This window comes from Fusarium falciforme, chromosome 10 (assembly GCF_026873545.1).
Source record: "Fusarium falciforme chromosome 10, complete sequence".
NCBI lineage: Eukaryota > Fungi > Ascomycota > Sordariomycetes > Hypocreales > Nectriaceae > Fusarium > Fusarium falciforme.
This window is the reverse complement of record NC_070553.1, coordinates 795,780-821,908: the sequence shown is the minus strand read 5'-3', so window position 1 is coordinate 821,908 and position 26,129 is coordinate 795,780. Positions and strand designations below refer to the sequence as shown.

At 50.1% G+C, this 26,129-nt stretch overlaps 5 protein-coding genes across 5 annotated transcripts; all 5 read right to left on the bottom strand.

The window, feature by feature from the left end:
• Positions 1–4,853: 4,853 nt before the first annotated feature.
• Positions 4,854–5,864, bottom strand: NCS54_01214500 (Transcriptional activator HAP2; the record flags this gene model as incomplete). The annotated part of the gene is made up of 2 exons (XM_053157391.1): positions 4,854–5,707; positions 5,753–5,864. 2 exons carry the CDS (start codon positions 5,862–5,864, stop codon positions 4,854–4,856), a joined length of 966 nt encoding a protein of 321 aa, XP_053013366.1.
• Positions 5,865–11,672: 5,808 nt separating this feature from the next.
• NCS54_01214400 (Hypothetical protein) lies at positions 11,673–13,363 on the bottom strand (the record flags this gene model as incomplete). The annotated part of the gene is made up of 9 exons (XM_053157390.1): positions 11,673–11,708; positions 11,906–12,052; positions 12,114–12,480; positions 12,536–12,625; positions 12,680–12,692; positions 12,748–12,775; positions 12,826–12,892; positions 12,943–12,984; positions 13,038–13,363. 9 exons carry the CDS (start codon positions 13,361–13,363, stop codon positions 11,673–11,675), a joined length of 1,116 nt encoding a protein of 371 aa, XP_053013365.1.
• Positions 13,364–17,409: 4,046 nt separating this feature from the next.
• NCS54_01214300 (Hypothetical protein) lies at positions 17,410–17,970 on the bottom strand (the record flags this gene model as incomplete). The annotated part of the gene is made up of 2 exons (XM_053157389.1): positions 17,410–17,727; positions 17,776–17,970. 2 exons carry the CDS (start codon positions 17,968–17,970, stop codon positions 17,410–17,412), a joined length of 513 nt encoding a protein of 170 aa, XP_053013364.1.
• A 3,480-nt stretch (positions 17,971–21,450) lies between these two features.
• On the bottom strand, positions 21,451–22,326 carry NCS54_01214200 (Hypothetical protein; the record flags this gene model as incomplete). Its single annotated transcript, XM_053157388.1, has 3 exons — positions 21,720–22,326; positions 21,634–21,660; positions 21,451–21,584 (listed from the first exon to the last, which is right to left on the bottom strand). The coding sequence occupies exons 1-3, from the start codon at positions 22,120–22,122 to the stop codon at positions 21,451–21,453; spliced, it is 564 nt and encodes a 187-aa protein (XP_053013363.1). The 5' UTR covers positions 22,123–22,326.
• Positions 22,327–23,765: 1,439 nt separating this feature from the next.
• NCS54_01214100 (Hypothetical protein) lies at positions 23,766–24,668 on the bottom strand (the record flags this gene model as incomplete). The annotated part of the gene is made up of 1 exon (XM_053157387.1): positions 23,766–24,668. One exon carries the CDS (start codon positions 24,666–24,668, stop codon positions 23,766–23,768), a length of 903 nt encoding a protein of 300 aa, XP_053013362.1.
• Positions 24,669–26,129: the final 1,461 nt, after the last annotated feature.

The following is a 26,129-nucleotide window of genomic DNA, read 5'->3' as shown; positions in this document are numbered from 1 at the left end:
TTGGGCATGAGGAGCTAGTGCTTGATCTGTCACTAGATCCTGGATAGTCACCTCCCTCGGCCAATGACCACAAGAAAACCCGCAATAAAATAATCTTATTCTTGTCGTAAGCGCAGCATATCCGATTGGTTGAGGCTAGAGTGACGTAGATGTCTGAGTTCAACTTAGCAGAGCTGACAATGGCCTTCGAGGATGTGGCGTGAACTGTGAGGGAAAGGCGGAGCTAAGCTTGGGTATATATGTGAAGCCAGGGCAACATCTGACTGACGACTGGGTTGGTGATCCCTTGAGAGCGAATATGCTCGTATCAAATTGATCATGAATAGGTGGGATTCCATATGACCGGCAAGTTCGCGAAGTTTCCCGTCGTCAAAAGAGCAACCACTGTAAATACTATCATAATAGTGATAAAGACACGCATGGGATATATTGCCATATGATAGGATGCCTTGCGCAAGAACTATTTAAGCAAATCAACGACTGCGAGATCTAGGACACACAAAAGAAATGCCAGCAAGCCCGTTAAGTATTTATCCCGCCAATATAATATATTAAACTTAATTTCGATAGCAATGAGACACAAAATATCGAGATGATATAGCAGGTAGATATAACCTCTTTGGTAGATATTAAGACCATCTATGCTATTAGAATCGGCCATGGTAGTGAGAATGCGGATAGCAACCGGCCTTCTCAGTCATAACAGTTTCCCAACAAAAACCATAGGTTCTCTAGCTTTGCTCGGAGGAAAGCAGAATCATCAGGCTCACACAGCTTTAAGAACTCAATAGTAGTTCTTGCGAGTTCCGCCCCGCTCTTCTCGCCGTCTAGGCCATGGGCACAAAGCTCTGCCAGACGCTGGAGATTAAGCAGCTCGCTGACACTCGTTAGCTAATTACTGCAGAACTAATTTGATTAAAAATGAGACTCACATATGAATGTACCTCCTTCTTTGCAATTTTGCCATCCCTTGTGATGTCTGGAGGCATTCAACAACATAGTTCGCCAACGCTTTCTTACACTCAGTCAGATAGAGACTTATTTCTTGTTTTGGGACGTCAGGATGGCCGCTTTGAAACTGGGAATATTTGAGCTGGGCCGTATAAAATAAGTCTGATAACGCCTGACGCCAGCCAAGAGTGAGGTGAGTATGGATAACTCCGCCTGAACTAAGGCCTCCAGGCATTTTCATGGCGCCGACTTTTTTTAATACCTGAAAGTAGCGCTCAGGGGAATCTATTGCAGAGTTATGCAATGCGATAGCTGCTTCTCTGAATCGAACGCATTCCGTGCTAGTAGAGAGCATGGCTAAGGCATCGTCTCCAAAAGTCAATGGGACTAAATGCCTATCTATCCTTGACAACAGAGCTAAAAGATTGTTGTCGATGTTGTTGGATATGCTGATAGGCGAGAAGAAGCTTGTAAGTTGTTATTTAAAATCACGAAGAAACCTTTCTGTGAATTCATACGTAATAGAGGCTAGGTTGATGAAAGTAGCTTCGAGATACTGGTCAACCGGAAGTTTGGTTCTCAGTTCATCCAGGCCTTCATTATACCTGAGTAAAGGGTCAGCAAAATCTCTATCCAAGAAGGGGAATGTCATAAGATATACTTGTGAAACATCCCCATACTGGCCTGGAAGTATTTCGAAGCCATGTAATCTTCATGCTGATAATGAAGGCAGAGAGTAGCCAGCAGCAAAGTACGGATTCGACAAAGGGCTAGAGGTCTAGGAGCCAAGGCATCGTTCAGAGCTCCCGCCATCCAGAGTTGCAGTGCTTCTATCACACCTTCCTTGTCCTCGTGGTGCCTGAGTTCACACAGAGGCGCATCGAAAGCTGCCATGACTCCAATCGCGACGATGAATGGGAGTTGAAGTAACTCTTCATCACTTTCAGCAGTGCCAGTAGTTTCGGCCGAGAAACTCAGTTCGTAACTATGACATAAACTGTGAAGCTTTCCCTGTGGAAACAGGAGCAAAGAGCCGAAGATGGAGTCGTATTTAAAGACAGCACATTCGACAAACTCCGATTTTAACGGTCGCTTGAGTATGGAAGCCCGTAGATATCGCATCCTGAGGGGTGGTGGGGACAAAGAGAAAGAGACCCTAGCAAGTGATAGCGGTTTGGGGTGTTTCTATAGAGGGTGTAAAAGAATTGTAGCATTGCTATAGAAAGAAGAGATAGTTTGGGTGGCCTAATATATTTATACCTGTAGCTGCTGTCCACACACTGGCCGGCGTTGGGAAATGAGGTGGTCTCCTGTACACCTTCCAATAGTTGCTTGTGTGTACCAAGAGAGTTAAGGTTGAGCGCTATCAGAGCTGTGGCTTGCTCTCCCAGGGCATCATTGGCACTGGACAGCTCATCCACCCTGGTCAAAAGGTGACGGGGGCGTTGATGATCCAGTATCCTGTTTTGGTAGAAGGGTGCGTCGAGGGCTCTTCTGTAAGGATTTGGAAGAAATCCAATTCACATTAGACTTGCGGATCAGGCGTAGCAGGAGAAAGACCGAGGGAGATAAACGAATAAGTATACGGATTTCATTGTATCTGCTGCTAAATTTTACTCTATGTGCCCTTTATATCCCCATTTCCTCTTCGCCCCTACGATGCTTCCCACCCTTGAAGTACCGACAATGCTGTTCTCTTTTCTTGGGCCACCTTGACAACCTCACTCCGGGCGCCAGAGAAGAACGCCTCGTAGTCCTTTTCCTAGTCGACTAACGATCCGTCAGAGTGCCGATACTGTAGGCTGAGGTCTGACCCAAAGTGTCCATAGTGACTACCGAACATCTTTGCATAGTGACTATCCCAAGACTTCTCTTTCAGTACAACAGAGCCGTCGCCATCCAGACACAGGTTAAAGACGCACACCTACCCGTGGCCAAGAGTGGCCGAGCTCTTCCACCCCCAGCATCCGTCAGCACCTTTTGTGTACTCACAATTAAACTTGCCTTCCAAAAGATTAAGAGCACCACCATGTCCCATCCATACCCGCTTAGGTTCCCGAGCAATCCACGACGTAAATCCCTGCCATTTGTTAATATCTTGCAAGTGTGTCGGTTTGAATGCCTTACTCATTGCGGTTTCTGAGTGTCGGTAAATTGCCGGTGAGGGAGCACCGACCGCGTTGAACATGTTGGAAACCTCCTGCTCGTTGAACTTTTTGGAGGAAAAGGCCCGAAATCTTTCTTCCCCTCGATGATAGAAAACAAATTCGTGGCTCCAGGAATCCTTTGAGGCGATGGCGCACCCTATCTTCCACTCTCTATTGTTGAATACCTTCTTCCTCAGTATTTCATTGCCAGTTTCCAACAGCCCCTGCCATATAAACTCCTCGAACTGTTTTGTATGGTAGGCACCACGATGAACCTTAATGCCGTCGGGCCCCGTGACGCCGTCTGGCCCCTGGTGTCCTAAGACAACCAGGTTGTCACCACTGCACAACTCCTGAAGGTTCTCGAGGGCTTTGGTGCGGTCAAAGTTGATCACAGTCGATCCCAGTGATATGATCACTTTCTTGCCTGCTTGGGTTGCTGCCATGGCAAGTCCATCTTCAAAGGTCCCATGCACCCCACTGCATTCGACGTTGGTATACCTTTCATTGAGCAGCCTTACGGTCTCGTCTAACGACTTCTTGTTAATGTCTACTGGGTGGTAGCAGCATTTGATGCCCAAGGACTCAAGTGGGTCTAGTAGAACTGTGATCTTGGTTGAGTTTCTGTCGACACCGGTTAGCATATTGTTGCGAATATCAATGGTAATACGAACCCTGCACCAAGCTCATAAATCGATAAGGTTGGAAAGACTCGAACACGATTGACAAGCTCAGGGGCTAGAGTCTTCAGGATTTTGATCTCTCCGTCTGTTTGATTGGATCCCCCGGGCCATGCATGATTGAGGTACCACATCTCCTTTCCCAGGGGTGTTCCCTTGGCCAGGGAGCTATCCAGAGAATTTGCGATCGATCCTTCAAGCACACGCCCACTGACAGTTTTGACTTGTCCCTTAGTTGGTGGCAGAAGTCTCCAGACCTGAGAGACGAAAGATGAGGGTTGTACGTCGTGGGGCAAACAATATCCCCAGCGTTCACACAGCTTCATGCAGGTAGCAACGGTCGAGCTTGAAGCATTAGCTCCAGGGGATTGGGTATTTTCTAACCCAATTGCGTAGGCGTGGATGTCCTGCTCCCAGGCTGCGAGTTCGGATCGAGAGGTGTAAGAAAGTGGTGGCGGCAGTGCTTTGCGGGCAGCGGACCCGGGGAATTCTCCCTTGGAGGGAGTGTCCTGATCGAAGACTCCGTTGTTGGAGTCGGTGATGGCGATGTTTTCTTTATATCCAGACATAGCGAGTGGCTGGCGGTGGTTGAAGAAAGCCCAGTGTGAATAGAATGGAGAATTTTTGTGGTGTAAAACGTTAGTTGAGGAGAGGGGAGCCAGGTGGGCAGGCCCTACTTAAAGGATGCAGTGTGCTCGCCACCACAATGGTTCTGTGTCATTTCCCAACGGCAGCGGGGTGCTTTCATCTTACACTTGTAGGCCATGCATGATATACGAGGTACATGGCTGGCTCAACGGATCATCTCGCGTGCCATTGCATATTTATCAAGCGCGTTATTGCATTTTGCTTAGAAGAGAAGAGTTCGTTCATTGAATCAGGTAATAATAGAATAAGAAAGAAGGTTGCCGTTCCTACATTAAACGGGCACCGCTGCCCTTAAGTAAAAGTACATCCTACCCAGGTTCCTCTCCTTACTTCGTCAGCCCCGTTTCCTCTTGTACTCTTTCACATGGCCGCATCTCCCAACATCTAGTCAGCAATATTAGATACATATGGCAACGCCAGACCCTGCTCATATGTGTCTTTCTATGTCGGCCTTCTCCAGGTCCTGAACGTTGTCAGAGCACATGCTCAAGGGACATCGGTTCAAGTCTAAGCTGTAGAGTTCCACTTTCATAAGCTGCATAAGAATGTCGGCTCCTGATGGTTGAGTTGGTGTCGCCAATTGTTCGCCTGAGTAGTACGGCAAAAAGTAGAGTATGGCATGCTGTTGTTCCTCGTACTGCGGTTGCAAGTAAGATAGGAGCGGGTGTTGATGTGCGTAATAAAAACCTGTAATCTCGGTGGAATAGTCCATAGAGATCTCGCCCTGTTGGACAACAGGCGAGGAACAGCCGTAGGTCATTGGGGCTAGGGCACGAAAATGATCAAGGGTGCTGTTCACGCCAGTGGTGTTGATGGGGGGGCTGAATTCTTGCGTTAAGAGCTCATCACGAGGAGCAATCCTCCCCAGCTCGGGGTGTTGAGAGGGGGAGAGAAAACGGCCTTGCTTGACGTCCTCGCACTTATAGTAGCTCACCAGGCGATACGTTACGCTCTGGTAGGTAATTCCGATGGTTTTCTTAACCAAGCCGTTCTTCTTGAAATCCCTCTTCTTCACGCCAGGCATTGATGGTTGCTCTAGTTCTCGGTAGACTAGGAAGTTTTCGAGTTCGCGGCCAGGGCTCCAGGATACGTCGTCCCTCCAGCGCTTTATGCCCGACTCCTCCACATTATAAACGAACACATTTCCACTCTGGATCAGTTCCAATAGCTCTGTGCTCTCAGGTCGCCGGAAGATGGGAATCAGTTTGCTGGACAGGCAGGCTTCGAATACGATCAGGGCATCGAAGGCTGTGTTGATGTACCCCTGGAAAGTAGCAGCGACTGGATAGATCGTTGTGGATATGATTGACCCCGTACTTTCTGTACCTCTGGCATCATTCACACATCCCTCGTCACCTTCGCCGTCGATACCATTTGCCATAGCTGCAACCTTCGCCCTCGTCAGGAACCGTCCACCAGGGCCGCGTGGCCACCGCATAGCGTGTTTGTGTCGCGACTCGTCGACGTATGATTTTCGGCTTTTCTGGCTCAGACCAAATTTTGCTTCGAAGTTTTGTCGAGCGACGCGTCGCTTGAGGATACGATGAATCTGCTTCGTATTGGTGCAGATGGTGGTCTCTTTGTTTTCAGCGGGTTTCGTTGCAGGAACATGCGCCTGAGAGTCGGACGGAATCGGATGGCAATGATGAATCTGGCCGAGGGGAGACATGGGAGGGTGAGAAAGAAACCCTTGATGTTGGGGCAAAACTGTCTCGGAAGATTGGTGTGTTTCGTTCTTAACAGGAATATCATCTGTCAACGGCTGAGCTAAGCCTGGGTTTATGGACGGAGCATCGTGATCTTTGGATACGCTCTGACATGGGGCATATTGTTGATCTCGAGACATGTTGCGTTCCTGAGTCGAGTGTTGGACGTACTGGATCTGTTGCATTTCTGAGCTCTGTCCTGGAACGTGGGGAGCGTGATTCAATCAGGACCTAGAGAGAGACGACTCAAATGCCTCAGTGACCTAGGCTCATCCAGTGGGGGGGTTGGCCTGTATATATGCTTCTGATCCCTGTTACCTAAGGAGCCTAGCATTCGGGCGGTAGCCCGGTTTCCACGTGAACTCAGTGCTGCTTGGTTGGTGTCAGAGCAGGGCTGAGCGTCTTGACCCCAACAAGAGACTGGCTGCACACCACTCAGCACAAGGCGTGATAGTAACATGCCCTGAGAGAACGTATGCATCAACCTCAATTGTAATTTTGGATTAAGTGATCTGACTTTAAATGTAAGGGCCGGTCGCAAACAAGAAACCCGATCACCTCGTCTAGAGTTGATCTATGGCGAAGCTGCGAATGCACCCCTCGCCGTGCACTCCGCGGACAATCGTATGCATATGAGGGCTAGTACAACCGCTTCCGGAGTGTTGGCTTATCGGGCAATGGGATACGTTTGAGACTGCCTCGCCTCTCGTATTTACACGCGGGCTTGGGAGTTGCTATTACATAACTGGCTCAATAGATCATGTCGAGTATCATTATATAGCGTTATTGCATTGGCCTTTTACACTGTTGGCTTGACGTGCGCCAATAATCCACTATGTCTCATACAAATCCCCATCAAAAGAGGCAGCCGGCAATGTCGAGTGTGGATTGGCCTTCCCAGTTTAGAAGCTACCCCTTATAGCGATTGTTGAGGAGACTGTATGAGATCCTTGATCGGAGGGAGTGGCCCTTTCCCCAGCATGAGATGTTCGTCAGGCCGTTTGCCAATGTTCGGCAACTCTTGAGACAAATTCATGTGGCCTGCGGGAGTTCTTTTGTGGTTCGACCATGTAGTTGTGACATTCTTGACGTGGCGGCCGTCCTTCCCAGGCTCCAGTATCCTACCAAGTCGAAACCCAGACTCTTCAACCTTGACCATCCAAGACTGGCAAGCTCTAAGATAATCTTTCATCTGTGAATCATAAGGATTGGATTTGTTTGGGGTCTCGAGCTCGGAGGGCACTGGGGAGAGGTGTAAGCGATGCTTCTATTCACGAAAGACGTGTTAATAGCTTGACTCACTTGTAGTAGTCCACTCCTGGGAGGTGGGAACATGGTTACCTGGGTGTGTTGAAGGCATCTTGCGTTCGGTTGCCTGCAAAAGATGGTACTGAATAACCAGCAATCACAAGGGATCTCAGCCCTATGAAATACCTCGACCTGAACTTGGTTTCTGTAAATCAACCCAGTTCCAATCTCAACCACAATCTGCCGGTAGATGAAAATAATCTCAAGTTGTGGAAAACCCCTGTCTGCCTGCCTCCCAACTGCATCAGGGAGACGCCACAGCTGCGTGGGTAATCACACCGCTCATCAGGATACAACGCTCTATTTGAGATATCATGCTCGCTTGCTGTGTGGCGTCAATATGGGGGGGAAGTGCAAACTTATCCAAGTGAAGATCTTACTATGAAGAGAAGGATCCGGCGGCCGCGGTGCCAGCACCTCCCTCCTTCCAGTTCCTTCGTGGCTTTAGAAGCGAGGGTCTGCTATTCTATGAGACTCATCCTTGCATGTTTCGACCGGGCTGACTCGATCGGGAGCAGCAAGACCCTTGACGGGACACCCAGACATATTATCACACTTTGTGATGTGGTAAACATGGCCTCGTTTGTAGAGTTCGAAGTGACTCTTTAGAGTCCGCAGATCTTTGCTTAAAGATGAAGTCAAACGAGTATCAAGGGGTAAGAGTACGAGGCACATGGGGGCGGGGGCCGTCTCTTTAGTACTACTGCCGCCCTTGGGCAGCAAAGACCACAAGACGAGGGGGTTGCATTGATGGCGAATCAGATCGCTGCTGCCCTCAACATTGCATTGAATGACATCAAAATGGCTTTTGCAATCCACACCTTGCATCAAAAGAAAAGAGGGAACAAAGGGTACTGCATGTATGTCGACTCCGTCGTCTGAGTCCTAGCCTAGAGTGCGTCCATCTCTCCCTTCGTCAGGGCAGCTAGCAATCCTTTCAGTCTTTCCATCTGATTACGAAAATCATCATATTCATATCTACTTTCAATGATTCTGGTCTTCTCGACATCCCTTTCTTCCAGCGTCGGACCAACTTCGAGGTCTTGAAGGATTCCGATCCAAGCTGCTAGCTTCTTCTCTGGCACTGTTTTGGCCCGCACTTCGAGCAATCAACATCAGAATTGTCTATGGGGAGCACACAAGGTTACCTACGATAGTAGTAATACATCGCTGCCCATTTTTTGGTATCTTCTGGGATTTCCTTCTCCATGGCCAACAAAATCCATCTCTCTGGATGCCACAGCACAACCCAATAGCCGAGTTGCCTCGCTGCAGCGTCGCGTCGGTTAGGCTGCATTTAGTAATCGCACCGTAGTGTAGTGAGAGGTTTAATGATTATGGCCAATGCTGTTTGCCGTTCTGAACTTATCGCGGGTGTCGGGTCTTTTACAGCGAGCTGGCGGGTTGCCCCTTTTATCTACACATCCCCTGGGGGAGCAGGCCGCTGCTTCAAAGCGTGAAGGTTGCATCAGGGGTATTAATTCCCATTCAATTAACAGGTTTACCGAGACCAACAGTTAGTTTCGCTGTGAGAATGTCCTGTTTGGGGTTTGAAAACCTAGACTGTTCCAGAGCTTGCTCTAGCTGATTGTCGCGACTCGCCACATTCTAACTAACCGACACCCAACATCGATAGAACCAGGCAGCTCTACAAAGCATCCGCCCATCAGTCCCCAGATCAACTACCCGCATCTATCTTAGTCAAATACCTTATACCACACCTTATTTGCAATCTCACAGCCTCGATACAGTCCGTCTTCTGGCAAGACATAACCCAGTTTCGCAACACAGGCCGCGAGATATACTCTCACCGCCGTATGGTCTCCGAGTACCTTGGAAATCTCATTATGTTTGATCTCGTAGCGGGGAATGTTCGACAAGAGCTCGACAGCCTCGGCCAACGGCTTCCAAGGATCGGGTAAGTGAGGTTGCAAAAGTGAAAAGGGTTCCATCCCTAACTGTCTCTCGCAATAACGCACTCGATCCAGAGCTTTAGCCTTTGACGAAGGATCCCATGGGAGCTGTAACTCGATGGTCAATATGGCTCCGTCTAACCCAGAACTCAAAACCAAGTTGGCAAAGGTGCGCCACGCACATAGAACGCGCTCAGCCCGTCTGATTCTGCCTTGATCGACTTTGAGTTCTTGAATCCTAACCCAGAGACCGAAGAGTCTCAGAGTCAAATGGCTAGAGCGGTCATTGAAGGACTCCAAAAGGCCATAAGAATAGTCAGCGTTCACGTGGTCGTCCGTGTCCGCGTCGTTGTTCAAGGCGGTGTCGTCTTCTCCATCCGCCAGGCTCTCCGTATCTGAGCAGAGGAGAGGTAACTCATCCGCGTCGCCTCCGTACGAAGAGCTCGGTGGCGTCTCAAGTGAGCACTCGTGATCGTTTTCCGGGCTCTCCCATTGAAGTGTGCAGTAAATGATGTCAAGTACCCTTCTTGGGTCTTGTAGGAAGTCCTTCATAGAAATCTTGAAGCCTAGAATGGCGAGCAATTGAACGGCGTATAACCAAGCCAAATTAGGCGTCTCCTCTTCGCTCCAATCCTTGAGGTCTGTCCAACCATCCCGAAACTCTCGACAACCTGCAATGAGTTGTGGGACTGTCTTGTTGGTAGCCGGACGGCCTTGGAACATGCTTGCAAGTTCTTTGTAATCCCGAAGTTCGACATCTTCGAGCCTTGGGTTCTTGTCATGTTTCCGGGTGTAGTGCAGGCGGAGGTTTTGGATGTAGGAGTTACCTCCATATTTCTGGATGTGCTGCCAATCCACATAAGTTGCTAGGACTTCATCCTTTTCCTTTTGCAGCTGGTAGTAGGGTCCAAGGACTTCTAGGAAATCTGGATTGCGTAGTTTGAGACTGATGGTTGGCGTGAAACTTCTGAAGCCATACTGCATGCGTCGCTCTTCGTGGAGTGAGATCAGGAGGGCGGAGGCGCTGGGTATTTCATCGGGACACATATTGGTTGGGGGTGTATAGTGTAGGCGACCAAACAATTGAGACAGGCAGACCAACATATAGCTTTGCACATGTTTGCCGGGCCAAGCTGGATAATTGATCTTGGTGGTCTCGTATCGCTCCACCTCGCAGATGCAGTCCCGCGTGTCCAATGGACAGCCGTTCGGTCGCTCGTGTTGTGGGCATTCCAAAAAGTCGCACCGCCGTTTGACATCTTGGATACGTTCTTCGAGGGCAAGTCCATATCTCTGAGGCAGTTGGAGGAAATCCTCAATCTGTACGACAAGACGTCGTGCGAAATGTTCCTCGCCGAAAGCCTCGAGCTCTGTGATGTACCTCGCGGGGTCGATTGGATGGTGGCGATGGTCAAGGGCGGTTTGATGAAGGGATATCAACTCTAGCACTCTCTGGCTCAACAGCCCGTCGAGAGGAGCATTGCTGGACGGTGCGGTCTGTGGGAGGGAGGCCCAAACGATCGAGTCGTGAGAATCGCGAGTCGTTGATGCAGGTGTGTTGATTCCGCCCGAGGGGATCTCGTCGGACGTCTCTTGGGCACTCTGCGGCGAGGCGTGTGGGCTGAACTGCCAATCGAGACTTTCTCGAAGGCATGTGGTCTCGGTCATGATGGCTTTGGCGATAAAGACGTGAACTCGTCGCGAGTGGGAGGCTGGATGCCATTCTGAGCCTGCAATGAAGGGAGATGGCGCGTATTTGTGCTGGAGGCCATACTGCGTGCCGATGTAAGCCAGAGAGCATGGGAGATCAGGACGCTCTCCAAGAACCACAAAGTCTGACAGTCCCACTCATCCTCATTACATGTGAAGGATCATTCAAGAAAAACAAGGAGGATTACCTCTATGGACATGGCTGTTCAGCTCCGACTCCCAGGGGCAAGCAGAAGACTAAGACAGGCCGAATCTGCCTTAGCCCGACCGGGCTCCTGGTCCGTTCACCCGTGCAAGCCCCCGATTGGCGTTTCCCCTGGCGTGGTCAACGCACTATCCACATCATGCTGTTGGGGGTCCATGCGTGACCAGCGCCATGGTGGATGTATCTACTAACACCTGACACGACGATATACTAAGCGGGATCGACAGGTACGCATTCAGGCGATCCCGGATGGCCCCGCCTCCTATCGATAATCAAGGCGAGGAGTTGCGTCAGCGAACCCGACGCCATTTCACCGCTGCTCAGGGACAGGGACTAACAAATACGTGTGTTAACCGGGAAATTGACTGGTTCTTGGACGCAGTGAATTTCCGTTGCGGGTTGAATCAGAATTCCGCCTCGTGCACGATGCCGCTGCCCATCTATGAACGGCAATTAAAGTGTGATTCCATGAAGTTCTAACAATAAAGAGTCGAGCTTAGTGAAAGAAAGAAATGAATAAAGCCTTACGGGAAGGTCCGGTGTAGGCTCAGACTCGACTAGGTTTTTGGCCAACAACAACAACTACATTCGTATATAAACGTAGCTCCGGGCGCCGAAGGGCTATCCGAACGCGTACGAGCAAGAGCACAATCTCCTCGAAGCTCCAACCCAATTCCGTAGCCGGGTAGTTGAGTAAACCCTCGAGATCTCCAAGCAAAGCGGCTAGTTGGAACATACCAATCTCCTTGAGCATACCATCTTTAGCCCAATTCCCGATAGGTATCTGTAGTATAACAACAAAGGGTTACTTTATAGCCTAGAAGTAACTGGGCTTGGAGACTTACCTGCTTATAGTACCTCTTCAAATCCACAAAGCCGGCCTTGCTCATCGCCTCCTTCTGGGTCTCGTCGTCCGCAACGGTGAAAGAGCGGTGAAGTTCATGTTCATGTTCCATGCTCCTAAAGATCGAATTCCAACTCTCTATGGCCTTGATCGAATCCTCCAAGTCTGCATCATACGGAAATGGATCTTCGCGGTGAAAGCAAAGTGACTGCTCATGACTCTCGAGATATCCGTTTGGTCCGAGGCATTGGAAAGCTTGACGAAAGAGATGTGACCAATCGTGGACATTACCTGTCAGGTTCCTTAGATGGACGTAATCGAAATGGTCCTCTTTCCAAGTCCAGCTTTGATTAAAATTCTCGATCACGCTCGTGGCAGTCAGTACAAAAACGGTAGTCTTCTATTCACAACTCGCAAACTCACAAGCTCAGATTGGGAGGCACCCAGCCTGGCTGGATACAAGAAATGTCAGAACCGAACACTTCGGCCTCGGGGTTCGAGTCGGCGAAATTGCTGCAGTTTAGTTAGTATCAAGGCTGCCGCGATGCCAGTGACTTGGTAACACACATAGCCCAGATTCCTAAAGTAGTGCGTCTGTTAATCCATGATGCTAAAACGCCTCGCTGACGACCTACCTGTTCCAGTTCCAACGTCAAGAACTCTCTGCACAAAAGTCAGCACTAACAGGGCAGATAGAGGGGAGGGAGGGGGACCTGGGTCTTGTTCATTACAGGTGCTTGACAAAGTTCGCCATCAAACAACTCCGTACTAATGGCATTGCTATGACTGATAGTTAACGTTAAGCTCTGTCATTCATGTAGTGGGCTCACATTAAATCCATCACGTCGATGACACAATCATCAGTCGGCGTCCTAGGGAAGTAATTGAGCAGCCTACATGCTTCAAAGACACCGTATTAACCCACCAAGAATAGACATCGGGGACAAACGTAGTATATATTCGCTTGTTGATATACATTACATGTTCGTCTTGCAACGATTCGGTCGATTCGGCATCCTCCTCATATGTCGAATCATCATCATCGGTCAAGTTTCGCTCGTGTGGTGAGCCGAGGGGTGGATTTTCTTCGTCAAGTGGCGATCCGGAGCTCTCGGCCTGAGTCTCATCCGGCGACAATGCTGGGGGTTTCTCGATAGCCTCACCAAAAGATGGAGAGCGAGAGCTTGTACTGAAACGCGTCGTGGAAGTTTGGGGTCGTTCGGTGGATAGTTCGGTGTCTTGATCGGCCATGTTACGAGAGTATGTGCGGTCGGGTTTCGTCTTGTAGGTGTCGATTGGAGAGTCTAGGTTCCTTGCATTGTGCCAAAGAGGAAGAACAGCTTTGTCAGTGAGGGGAGTAGAGAGAGGAAGGGAGAAATACCACGCGTCATTCTATTGTGCCAGGTCAAAAAGCAATGAGTGGCTTGAGGATGGTGTTAGCTAAAATTGCCGAGCTAGACGAGGCCACTACTCTGGTGGCGAACCTGGGCGAGGGACGGGCACTGGATCTCGAGCCTGAGCCGGTTCATGGCTCGGCATCGAAGCTGACACCTTCTCTTTGCCGTAAGGTTCTCCGAGACTTGCGACGGCATCGTCCAGCGCGGTTGTGGAAAAGGGAGTCAACCATGCGCTATTGGGTCAAAGAGGGAGGCCTAAGGCGTTTGGCCGTCATGGTGACCATATCTCGGATCTTTGGCCAGCTTTCTGTCGCGGGTAAGGGCACTGGATCATCGTTTACAGACCAACGATCGTTGGCGTCTGAGATGGCGTACTCATTCCGACGAGCGAAATATCACGGCCTGCCAACCGCAGTTGACGGTATATGAAGGAGAGTTGCTTTATAAAAACATTCGATTGAGGTTGAGAGTCCTTTCATCCCTAACTATATACGCTGAAAAGAGGCTCTGGGTCACACCGACATTTAGACCCAGTCATCCTGGTTTTCAGGCCTCCCAACCAGGGAGCAGCGGCTCTTTTAATTCTTCGTCATCTGCGTCTGCATGGCCGAAACAACAAGGCAGAAGGGAAAGCATGAGGGTAAACCAGGACGGTTGCCTCGTCGGCAGGAGACTCGGGGGAGGCCCGCACACTTCGGTTGTCATACTCGGCAGGAGACTCAGGGCAAGCCCGCACCATTCGGTTGTCCTACTCGGCTCGACCTTTACATCGATCTATTCTCCGCGGTTAGCATTTCATTCAAGACGACAAAGAGTTACCGCACCTCTGTAGTTACCCGAATCTCTCTGTCGTTGTCAGACATCTCTGTGTTGTTGGAGGGCATGGTTCGCAATGCGACGACGAGCCAAGGGGGCAGACAAGGCAATTAAGGCAACCGCAGGATGGCTTGCAGAACAATGCACTTCGCCACGGCCAATCACCAACTATATACTTTCAACAGGGAAGGAGACCTGTACTGTAGTACGGAACGGATGGAGCGGGATCCCTGTGAGCTCTATACAGGGATCTTAAATTTAGCGTGTTCGGAGTGGGCAGGATGGATAAAGTCCGAGTCTCAGCAACGCTTTACCTGTTCTGGACGATCTTTGGGATAATCCCAAAGATCGTCCAGAATAGGTAAGGTTTAAATCAGTCATGCAGCAGGGGGGGTTTTGGCTTTGGCCGCCGGAAGCCATCCAGCTTCGAATCGACCTTCCCTTTGTCAACATGATGATGTTTGTAGACAAGCTTGAATCTCTGGCTCAGTACATCCTTACTCAGTGTAAACGCACTAGAGATAATGGCCTTGACAGCATCAACCACGACACGCTTCTAAAGGTCAATCTACAGATTGAACTGCTGGGTCCATGCTTACGCTGTCTAGGTATTGAGCGACCTCACGACTTGTGTTGAAGCTATCACCAGTGCCATCACACCAGAAGCTCGACATGAGATTTCCCGATCCTTTCGTCCACGATGGAAGAATGCGTTTATTGACCTCGCGGCGATTGGCCCCTCAGCGACTATTCTATCAACAACCACTCCAGCAGCGACGACTCCAGCAGCGACTATTCTATCAACAACCACTCCAGCAGCGACGACTCCAGCAGCGACAGCTCCATCAACAACCACTCCAGCAGCGACTACTCCAGCAGCGACAGCTCCGTCAACAACCACTCCAGCAGCGACTACTCCAGCAGCGACTACTCCAGCAGCGACCACTCTAACAACGACTACTCCAGCAGCGACTACTCCAGCAGCGACAGCTCCGTCAACAACCACTCCAGCAGCGACTACTCCAGCAGCGACTACTCCAGCAGCGACCACTCTAACAACGACTACTCCAGCAGCGACTACTCCAGCAGCGACCACTCTAACAACGACTGCTCTATCCGATCCTATATCTAAACTCCCCAGGAACCCTTCAATAGACAAAGGGGACCTCACCATCGCGGTCAATCCATTCGTTCAGGATAACCTCGTCGCCTGGGCTGAATCACCTTCGAAGTTCTTTGACCAAGATTCCCACTCACCGGAACGTCTATGTAGCTACATCCTTGCACTACAAAAGTCAAACTCCTCGTACCAATTCAGACTGCGCTTCGCGCAACTACGGCTCTATCGGCTTAAAGAAAACTGGAAATACTCATCTGTTGAAGAGGTCATACAGCTTCTAAACAAACGCGGTATTCAAATAACGGTCAGTCAGTTTAACGAGTGGACTCGTGCAGGCGGAACTTGGGACCTGTTCGCGCGCCATTTTGACTATGGGTCTCTCCTTGGTTCCGACCTAACACAAACTCAGTGAGTTTAGATTTAGAATTTTGCCCTTGCTTTGCTAACAGCATTACTAGGGCTCTGAAATTCCCTAAGAGGGATGCCGAAGTTGTCAAAACTCGACTGACTGAACAAGAGCGTCGGGGAATCAGAACAACCGCAAAGACATGCAACCCCACCGCCACTAAGCTTTGGAAACATCTCAACAAGAACTCTCTCTTGGATGTATTTATCTCTGAAAAACCGACGAGTCGCAAGCGCGGGCCTTCACAAGCTCTAACGAATCAAGATCGTCGCCCGTTCCACATCGACAAAACCCCGGTTGGATTTGCTCCCCAAACGGAACTTAACTCATCTCCTGCGATAACAGAGGTTAGGGATGCGGCTGAAAGGGTAACAGTAGGTGTGCATAGGTCTACAACAAGAGACCTGAGAGGGTACGAGGAATCTCGACCAGACGTCGAAAATCTCCAACAGCCATCGCCGACCCCCACACTTCAGGCTACACCACGGAGAGGTTCAAACTGTGGCACGACTTTCGCGGAGAATGGCTATCAAGGACCGCTCAATGGGAGGCCGGACAAGTCAGCCGACAGCCACCATCAGACAGATTGCATCCATATGCGCCAAAGTCTACCTGCCCAAAGGCATGCTTCTGGAGCCCAACAGACTCGCCACTCAGGGCATCTTGGTTCATCACCACGACAGGGCCAGCAATTTGACACTGCACGAATTGAATACATCAACACAACAAGGAGCAATTCATGTCCTGTCTGCGCACCAGATTTAGCCTCGCCCTCTCGCTCAATCGGTCATGAGCCATCCCACGACCCCCGAGAGACGTCACATCATCCACAGACACCAGGTGGTATCTCATCATCCTCGCCCGCGACACACTCCGCGCCTGGCTCAACAGCCATTCAGATCCTTCCTACACAAAACCCTTCTTTCGATTCTCGATCGGGCTCCCGGAGCCATGTTCCTACCCAAAACCCATCGTCTGTTCAATCACGCCGCCACGAGCCATCTCATGGCGCCGCAGAGACGCATCACCAACAACAGAACTGCCCCCCGCCACAGCCTCCCACGCCCGACATAGTGTCAGACTCGACAGCCATCCAGAGCCATGCCATCGGAACACCTTCGGGGCCTCAGTCGGAGTCACATCAGTTCACGGTCCAAGAACACTTGGACAGCACACGGTCATTTGTTCCATCTAGCTCGGAGCACGGACTAAAGGAGTTCGCTACTCCTTGCGAAGCCTTGGGGCGTCAGCGCTCGTTCCAAGAACGGCAAACCAGCATACCATACGCAGCTTCACCAATGCAATTACAACCATATCAGTCTCAAGATCTAGAAGATACCGGATGTCTCGACCAACCCGTGGATCAAGCTTCAGTCATGTCTTATCAGCCTTTTGAAGTTTATCAGGACACTAATCCATCCGCAACGGAGATAGACTGGGACAATATAACATTGTGGAACTTGGAGGATGTCAGCACAAGCAACCTGTTATTTCAAGAGTCAGGGGAGGCACTATCGCCTTGATTTCATTCTGCCGCTGATAGTCACTTCGTCTAATCCTATTCTGCTTGCTGCGTGCATTTCACACCTAACAGGAAGAATCTAATCGGTGGCCCGCAGAGCATAGCGATGCGAACGTTTGCCTCAAGCATCAATGCAAAAGCGGAAGATTCGCTCCACTCCAATGGTTTTACTGCGTCCGTCGCCTTATTGTGTATGACCACCTTGACCCCTGTAGACCCAGAGAATGGCCGAGCGATGTAGATGTCCCTTTGGTTCTTCGGGGTCAACAACGCCCCTTTGTAGAGTACAAAATCCTTCCCCTCCCAGCTTTTTGGCAGGTCTTCCTTCCCGGGCCAGTTCTTAACGTGAGGTCCCTTCTTAGTCAGCTGGTCAAGAAGGTACTGATGGAATGGTGGTCTTACCAGCTCTTCGAGAATCTTGCGCGCAACATCCTGCTTTTCGGGTCCCCACGGGAGCTCTCCCAGATCGATATCTTGCCTAGAGACCTTTTCTGGCTCGGTCCTGTTTGAAGACTGTTCAGAGGCGTGAAGAATTTCTTGGAGTTCGTTGGATAACGGGATACGGCAAAACCCGTTATGCCCATCAGGCTCAGACATGGTGAGGAGGCAGCTTTCACAGCCTGTGGAGATAGTGAGGGTTTTATTTATACTCGCCCGGAGGCTCAGGCTGGCGTTGTGTGACGTCACTTCACGATGGCTAGTCAGGCGACTAGCCAACTTGCAACAAGTTGGTGCACGAGTAATGAAGTAAGCGGTGAGGCTGGAATGTAGGATCATTGGTTGCTGTGTATCCGGAATATACAAAATCCGTAAATGTACAACCAGCATTTGCAACTACCCTAAACTCGTGCTTTCCCTCCACACCATGTCTTCTTAACTCAACATTGAGAGGTGATTTGCCAGGTGTGTTATCCACTGGATGTCGATGAGCCTATCGCGAGTGCCGTTAGAATAGTTTCAATCCCATAATAGCATGTCACCCACCTGTGGTACCGGGCAACGGTTCTGGAGTTCCTCCTTTTACCACTTCTGCTGTAGAGACATCAGGACAATCTGGTGGTGGTGGTGGTGAGGGAGGCTTTGGCGATGCTTCCTTTCCAGGCATTGTGAGGGAAGCCGTTTGCGACAAAAGCGTCAAGAATAGGAAGCCTGGGTCTTATCAATGCCCCATACCAAAACGATAGAGTGCCAGGACTGACTCAACGTCGAGACAGGTGGTTTGGTAATAGCAAGAGTTGCAATACTTGGGAGAACTCAGATTACGCCTAAGTTGAGCGAGAATCAGTGATGGATAATAAAGATAAACAAGGCCCATATGCCCAATGTCGGCTCCGAGTTCGAACTGGTCAGTCTAGGATTCAACCCTCAACTCAGACGGGAACATGCCTCTTATACTTGACGAGAGCTTGATGAGTATTAGGCTCTTAAGAAGTCCCGTGTATCTCAGGGCTGGCATATTTCCACCAACACGGGCAACCCAGCAACCTGCAAGCCCGATGAAACGGTACAAGACCCATGAGATGCTGAATGAACGGCCCATCAACGCTGGTATACAGGCCATCATATGCGGCCTTCGTACTATTTTGTTTTAGTCTGCTTGAGGTGTGGTTGCGTGTTGTTGCGAGCCCGGTTTCCATTGCAGACCCATGACTACCTGACCAACAGCCACCATGAACACGTCATGAACCCATCCTTGATGTCTCCCCCAGTCGAGTGCGAGGGGATCTCGGTTTAGCTGCATGTAGGTTGACCGCGGCCTCGTTCCCGTTCTATTGACATGCAGCGACTGTTGAGGGTGACTGGACCGGTCACTCTAATTCCGTCAAGGGTGGGCGATAGTGATCGAGCAGTTGGCCATAAAGAAGTTCCCATGAGCTAAGCTGTTTTACGCTCCACCCTCCATCAGCGGAGTGAGGCGGCCATTGGTGTCACTTTCATTTTACTTCGTAGCCGACTTTGACAATAAGGCTATGAGAGAAGACAATTGACAAATGAACATGCCAAGCACTGAGTTGCTCCGATTCCATTAAAGTCCGTCTATGAAGGCTGAGCTATTTACTATATAGAAGCTACGAATGCTGACTAGGAGATCTTATGGAATCGAGCATCCCACGATCCACCCTCCATGAGCAAGACGAGGCTCGCAATGGGGGTCATAGATACGTCCCGTCCATGCCCATCAACCGCTAGGACGCCATGAACACGTCAGAAACCTGCTCTTGTTGTCTCCCCTCTGTCGAATGCGAGAAGATCTCAGCCTAGTTGCATGCATGTTGGTCGCGACCCCTTTTGCGTTGCACTGACATGCAACAACTGTCAAAGGTGACTAGATCGGTCACTCTAAGCCTGTCAGGGGTAGGCGATAATGACCGAGCAATTGGCCACACAGAAGCCGTCAACGCAGCCAAGGAATTCTCATGAGCTGAGCCATACCGCGCTTTGCCCTCCATAAGTGGAGTGAGGCGGCCGGGCAAAAGAGGAGGGAGTGGGCTCGGATATTTGGATTTCTGCAGCGAAACTTGTGTCTCTCCCAATATAGCTCAAGGCAATGCAGGATAGATTTCAGTACGTCTTCAATTGACTACTGTAAGATCATGAAGTAAAACGCCAACTGAGGAGAAAAAAGCATGATGCGAGTCATCACAAGGCTGCTGTTCAGCTTGCGTTCCGCGGTTAAACCATCTTGGCGACTCTTAGATCGACGACGAACTCGTAGCAACAGCATTGGATATTCTATTGATACTAATATGGAGACCTCAGACAGGCCTAGTGCTTCTGTTACATCAGGTTTACCTTCACCGTATGGCGCTGAGCCCCGTCTTGCATGTTTGGACGATTCGGGAAATACAGTAGGCCAGAACGCACGACCAAGCGCGACTGACTACTTGAGTGAATTGTGCTGGAACAGCTACACATTGATTGGTCTTGGATTAATCGACTCCAGTGTTCGCTTACAGTAGCCAACAAAAACATCTCGTAGGAGCTCTAATGGTTGCTTAGGAGGTTCTTATTGTCCCGCTTGTCCCTCGATGTCCCGCTCGTCCCTCGATGTCCCGCTTGTCCCTCGATGTCCCGCTCGTCCCTCGATGTCCCGCTCGTCCCTCGATGTCCCGCTCGTCCCTCGATGTCCCGCTCATTCTTAGTGTCACATGATGAAGCTAATAATCCGTCATCACCCGACACGTTTCCAGAAGAGTTGTCCTTTATCCACTACCCCGCTTGGGCATTTTTCATGAGATGTTTCGTAGCAGCCCGAAGCACTCAAGGGCATGAGGTATTGTTGAACGCCTCCTATTCTTGCACAAACACGTTTGTCTAATGTTATAAAGCTCGGGAATCATTCTTAGCACGTCGGTGCTTGATCTCGACGTTCCCACACAGGTAGCGAGTTTGAGTCCCGCCGGTGTTAAGCAACGAAGCCATCCGTCGATGCCATGAGATCTTTTGATGTAAAAAAGCCTTCCTCTGATGATGCACTTCTTCAAATATGCAAGGATAAAGTAGGAATGCCTGGCTTCTTTTGTTACAAAGCTAATCACCCTGCAGACCGGGAAAAACTGTTCAGTCATCAATTGGTCTTACCGCCCTGATCTATTCGAATCGAGCGACGACAGCTTGATGGCAATAATTGTCGAGTTGGACACATCCACGCAAGGAAGTGTACGAGTATACAAGGACAAGGGCAAGGCATGGGTTGGCATGGTTGGCAACACGGAGGATTTGGTCATCATTCCATGGGAGGAAGGATATACATATATGTGCATTCTGAAACAACGTGTGGGGGAGGTAAGATGAGTTAACTCGAGACACTACATCAGTTGTGTGCGTTTTGTTAACAATTTCCTGGCCATTATCTCGGTACATTTAAAGGTGATAAACGGGCGAACGCCTGAATTGTTGGGAATCGTCAACTGGATTTCTGGAAGCCTTGCATTAACCAACGCGCTTATAGCATCTAGACGTTTCAGCCCGTAAACGGGTCCTCCCAAGGGTGCTAGAGAAGACAGTTAGATGGGCCACAAGAGGTTCATGGATTCATGCCGTACGCACCATCTACTGGAGGTGCTCTTGCTTCTCCTATACCTTCGTCATCCTCACTATCAGTGTCTGACGATATTGCCTCGCTCGGTCGTTCGCTCGGCGACAAAAGTTCGGGATTGGGGCCGGCCGAAGAGGTCGGGTGCAAATCGGTTTCATTGAACGAGATACGGCTGCGTTTCGCAAGGGTTGGCTCGGTCGCTTCATCTCTTGTCCGCTTACCAGAGAACGCCGGCAAAGTCCCGTTTTCTTGTATTGAATCGCCGTTAGTATTTAGAGCCATAAAAGAAGGGTTTTCCTACGGATACCTAGCTGCTGAGTAACACTGTCCAAGGCCTCCAGTTTATTGGCATGCTCAACAAAAGCATCAGGGATGCTAGCCGTCAACCACCATTGTTGGAACTGGGGCACAAAGCCTGTCAAAGCAGTTGCCGAAAGCGCATGAGCAACGAAGTAAAATCCAATAATGCCTGAGTCGTAATATATATCTCTGAAAGCATCTTGCCATTGCCTGTGTCTTGAAACAGCAGACTTTGACAAGCCGTTCTCGCCGCCGCGGGGGCCCTTGACGATTTCAACATTCTTTTTGAGTAAATCGGATTGAGAGGGTGTCGGACGCTTCATCTGCTCGAAGTGACATCGTAACGATTCTAATCTCTCGTGGCGACGATCCTTAGAACGTGCCTGTTCACCTTCGCCACTGGGCTCCATTTGTATCACTAGTAAAAGTAGTGCGGAAGAGGGAGAATAGAAGCAGAAGGGCAGAGCGGGAGAGGGCAGGAGAGGGCAGGAGAGGGCAGGAGAGGGCAGGAGAGGGCAGGAGAGGGCAGGAGAGGGCAGGAGAGGGCAGGAGAGGGCAGGAGAGGGCAGGAGAGGGCAGGAGAGGGGCAGGGAGAGGGCAGGAGAGGGCAGGAGAGGGCAGGAGAGGGCAGGAGAGGGCAGGAGAGGGTGAGGGAGGGCAGGAGAGGGTGAGGGAGGGCAGGAGAGGGTGAGGGAGGGCAGGAGAGGGTGAGGGAGGGAGAGAGAGGGTGAGGGAGGGAGAGAGAGGGTGAGGGAGGGAGAGAGAGGGTGAGGGAGGGAGAGAGAGGGTGAGGGAGGGAGAGAGAGGGTGAGGGAGGGAGAGAGAGGGAGACAGAGGGGTAGGGAGGGACATAAGCCGCAGCGGATACTTGGCAGCAATTAATTGGCTGAGGTGGCATTCCAGTGCGGCAGTCCGAGCCAATCAGGTATAAGGGAAACTTCTTGATTGGCTGCTCTCTGCATTTCGGCCGCGCGTACTCCGTACTCTAGCGAGTATTCTACTTTAGTGCCACCCGCTCAAGCCAGCGGCTGCATGTCTGTCACACATGGTGAGGCGATCCGTTGGCAAATGTGTTAATGTTGGTTCCGAAGATGGTTTGGTTTAGGTTAAGTCACAACAGCAAGCATCGTGACGCAGATGAGCCCTGACCAAAGCATGGTGCGTAGATTACGGCTTTGATCATGGATGCCATTCTATCTGCGCACAGCTGGTCTGACCTGGGGCATTGGTACGTGACGACGAATGGACGCCCTTCGCTGACAACAATCAAGCAGATCACCACCAATTTCGGAGGGCTGTCAGTTTGAGGGGGGCACAAGGTCCGGACTGCCTTATCATCTGAGCGATGTACCATTATGCACTCTTGCACATTGTGCATTTGGGGTGCGCACTATCGTGTGTTGAGGTGAAGTCACAAGAGACGGAATGTATTAAGTATAAAAGGCCTCGAATAAAACTTCTCAATATCCTCAGAATATCATCGAACCCCAACATACGCCTTCTGTCAGCATTCTTTACACAGTCTCCTAGCTATCATCAGCTCGAAGCTCTTTGCATCATCTTCATCTGTACGTTTGCGTCAAGCGGTCCTAAGAGCTACCATCCCATTCGATTCTAACAACACGTTTTCGCAGGTACCTCTGAACAACGTGCTGCCATGGCTTGTGGTTGCGAGCGACGCATTACGAAGACTAGATGGCAGAACTGTACCAACACTCCAAAGCACGAGGTGGAAAAGGTTGTGTTCATTACTTGCAAGGAAAGCGAACACACAGGGTATAAGGATGTACACTTCGGATCTACCTGGATTAGGGTGCCAGGGCACATATGCCCCAAATGTTGAGTCGGGAAGCTGTTTGGTCCTTGAATAAGGGATCTAAGAATGACTGACTACACATGTGGTGTCTCTGACACAATCGGCAAATCTCCTACACACTCGTTTTGAGATTGAAATAGGTAGCTTAATTGATAGGCCGCTCTTTTTTCCCGTCGACTGATTCCTACTTCTGATCCTCATTCTCGAACTCATCTCCTCTGAGAGTGACCAAGCTTCTCATATCAACTCCTGTTCGATAGTTCTCATATCCTTGAGTACTTCATCTGCAGAGCTGTATTGTTGCCTCCAACACTTTTGGGTAATATTGACACAGGCGTGTGAATCCTCCGGAAAGATACCCGCCGAAAATCGAGACCTAACTTTCTCATCCCACCCAGCTTCCCCGTAGGCAATATCAGGGAAGACCTCGTGTCCGGTCATGATAAAGTAGATGGTTGATCCGAGTGCAAAGAGGTCTGTGCTGAAACTGGCCTCACACTCATCATCTCTAGGACAGAAATATCGACATGGCTCGCTACTCCACCCATCGAAGATAACCTCGCCGTCCTCCGAGAGATAGCGTCCTTGGAAATCAGCCAGCTTGAGGTGAAGCTCCTCATCGACCAAGATGTTTGTGGGTTGGATATCGCAGTGAATTACCCTCTTTGCGTGAATATGGTGGACCGCCTCTGTTATTTGCCGGCACCATACTATCCTCTGCTGAAGGGAAGGGCTGGGATGATTTGGATCGGCGAGGTACTTCAGGATTGTCCCATTTGTTGCACGTTCGAGGTATAGGCCGGCTTCCGTAAATCCTTTGTCCGTGATAATCCCGGGGTGTTGGCCAACGATCATGAGAATCTTGTGCTCGAGTTCAAGACGAGTCATATCACCTCCTGGCTCCATAGGATACTTGAGGACAGTCGAATTATTAACCTCTCCAATGAAGGCGCTGGTTCCAGAAGCAAGAACTTGCTGGACCCCGGGTGGACAGTAGTGGTGATATTCGACTACTTCATGGTCTGCTTCGACGATAGATTGTGCTTTTCGACCTTGGTTGAGTGTGACGTGGGATCGCCTGTAGCCAAAAACCCCGGAGATACAGCGCCAAGGACGAGAGAACCAGCCTGAGAATGGCATTGATTAGAATGCGAACAATAAGGATCAGATGAGGCTCCACAGGTAATTATTTCTTCGGGAAAACGCTGGTGGTCGAGGTGATAGGTATCCTTGAGCGATTGTGACGCGTGGAGGAAACTTGGAAAGGAGTCAAAGGACACAATCAGTTCAAATTGGTGTTTCAACTGGTCAGCCATCTGACTCAGCAACCGTGCGTGATGGGGGCCCCATAGGGACACGGGTCCGTACATACACGGGTCATCCATTAGTCAGCAGCGTCCACTGTAATCTCTAGCAACACCCACTATAACTTTTCCGCCTATCTCACCGCTACGAATTACTACCACAACCATTGATGGATTCCAACACAGCAGCTTCTTTCTCTCTACAGCAATGGTATCGATCACACGAAGAGCTATCTCTTGATCTTCACATATGGGCAGCAATTAATGGCTTCAAACTTATCATCCGAAGATCATCCACTAATGCCTCCGGTCAAACTACCGTTACATATTCATGTAATAAGTTTCGTTCCGGCTGTCAATTTTCTCTCTTTGCGAAGCAAAAACCCAGCGGAAATTGGCTTCTCGAATTTCGTACTGAATCCCGGTTTTCTGAACACAATCACGAGCTTCATCGATCTCGAGATGAGCTGCGAGGCGAGCTACAAGATGAGTTACAAGACGAGCAGCTACAAGACCAGCCACAAGGCCAGGCACCAGACCAGCTAAGAGACCAGCCAAGAGACCAGCTACAGGATCAGCTACAAGATAAAAAGCAGCCTACCTGTAGCAAATGCCATAAAAAAGGTCATAGAAGAGGTGCCAAAGCTTGCCCATTGAGATACCAAAGTAGTCCGTAGCGGTGAGATAGGCGGAAAAGTTATAGTGGGTGTTGCTAGAGATTACAGTGGACGCTGCTGACTAATGGATGACCCGTGTATGTACGGACCCGTGTCCCTATGGGGCACCTGCGTGATGCCCATGAAGGAAATTATTCCGCCCGGGAGAACTAACCCCATAGGGCCAAGTACGTTAGGTTATTTACAGTTCTAAGCTTTCCTGCTTGCGTCTCCCGGAAGCCCCACCTTCTTCCTTATCCGCTAATTGGTCTCGCCTTGCTTGACTTCTAAAGGGATAAGGGATACGGAGACAGGAACAATCGCTGAGCAACAATTCTAAACTGTTTCATGACGTACAGGGTAGAATGAAGTAGGAGAGGGCAGAGGCGGCCGAATGGAGAGAGCATTGCCCAGTAGATAGCCAACATGTTTGCGGGCCTACAGTTCTAAAGATTGATCTGTCTTGCGTGAGCCAAGGCTTGTACAACCTGCTTTGCAGCCGCAAAGTCCCCGTGCCAGCAACTCTGAATAACTTCACCGTGGCGCAGGCGATCAGAGGCTGGAAAGTCCGACTTCTCGAAACGACTCTTTACCTCATCCTCATTAAGATGGCCATAAGGCTCCTTACCGTACATAATAAA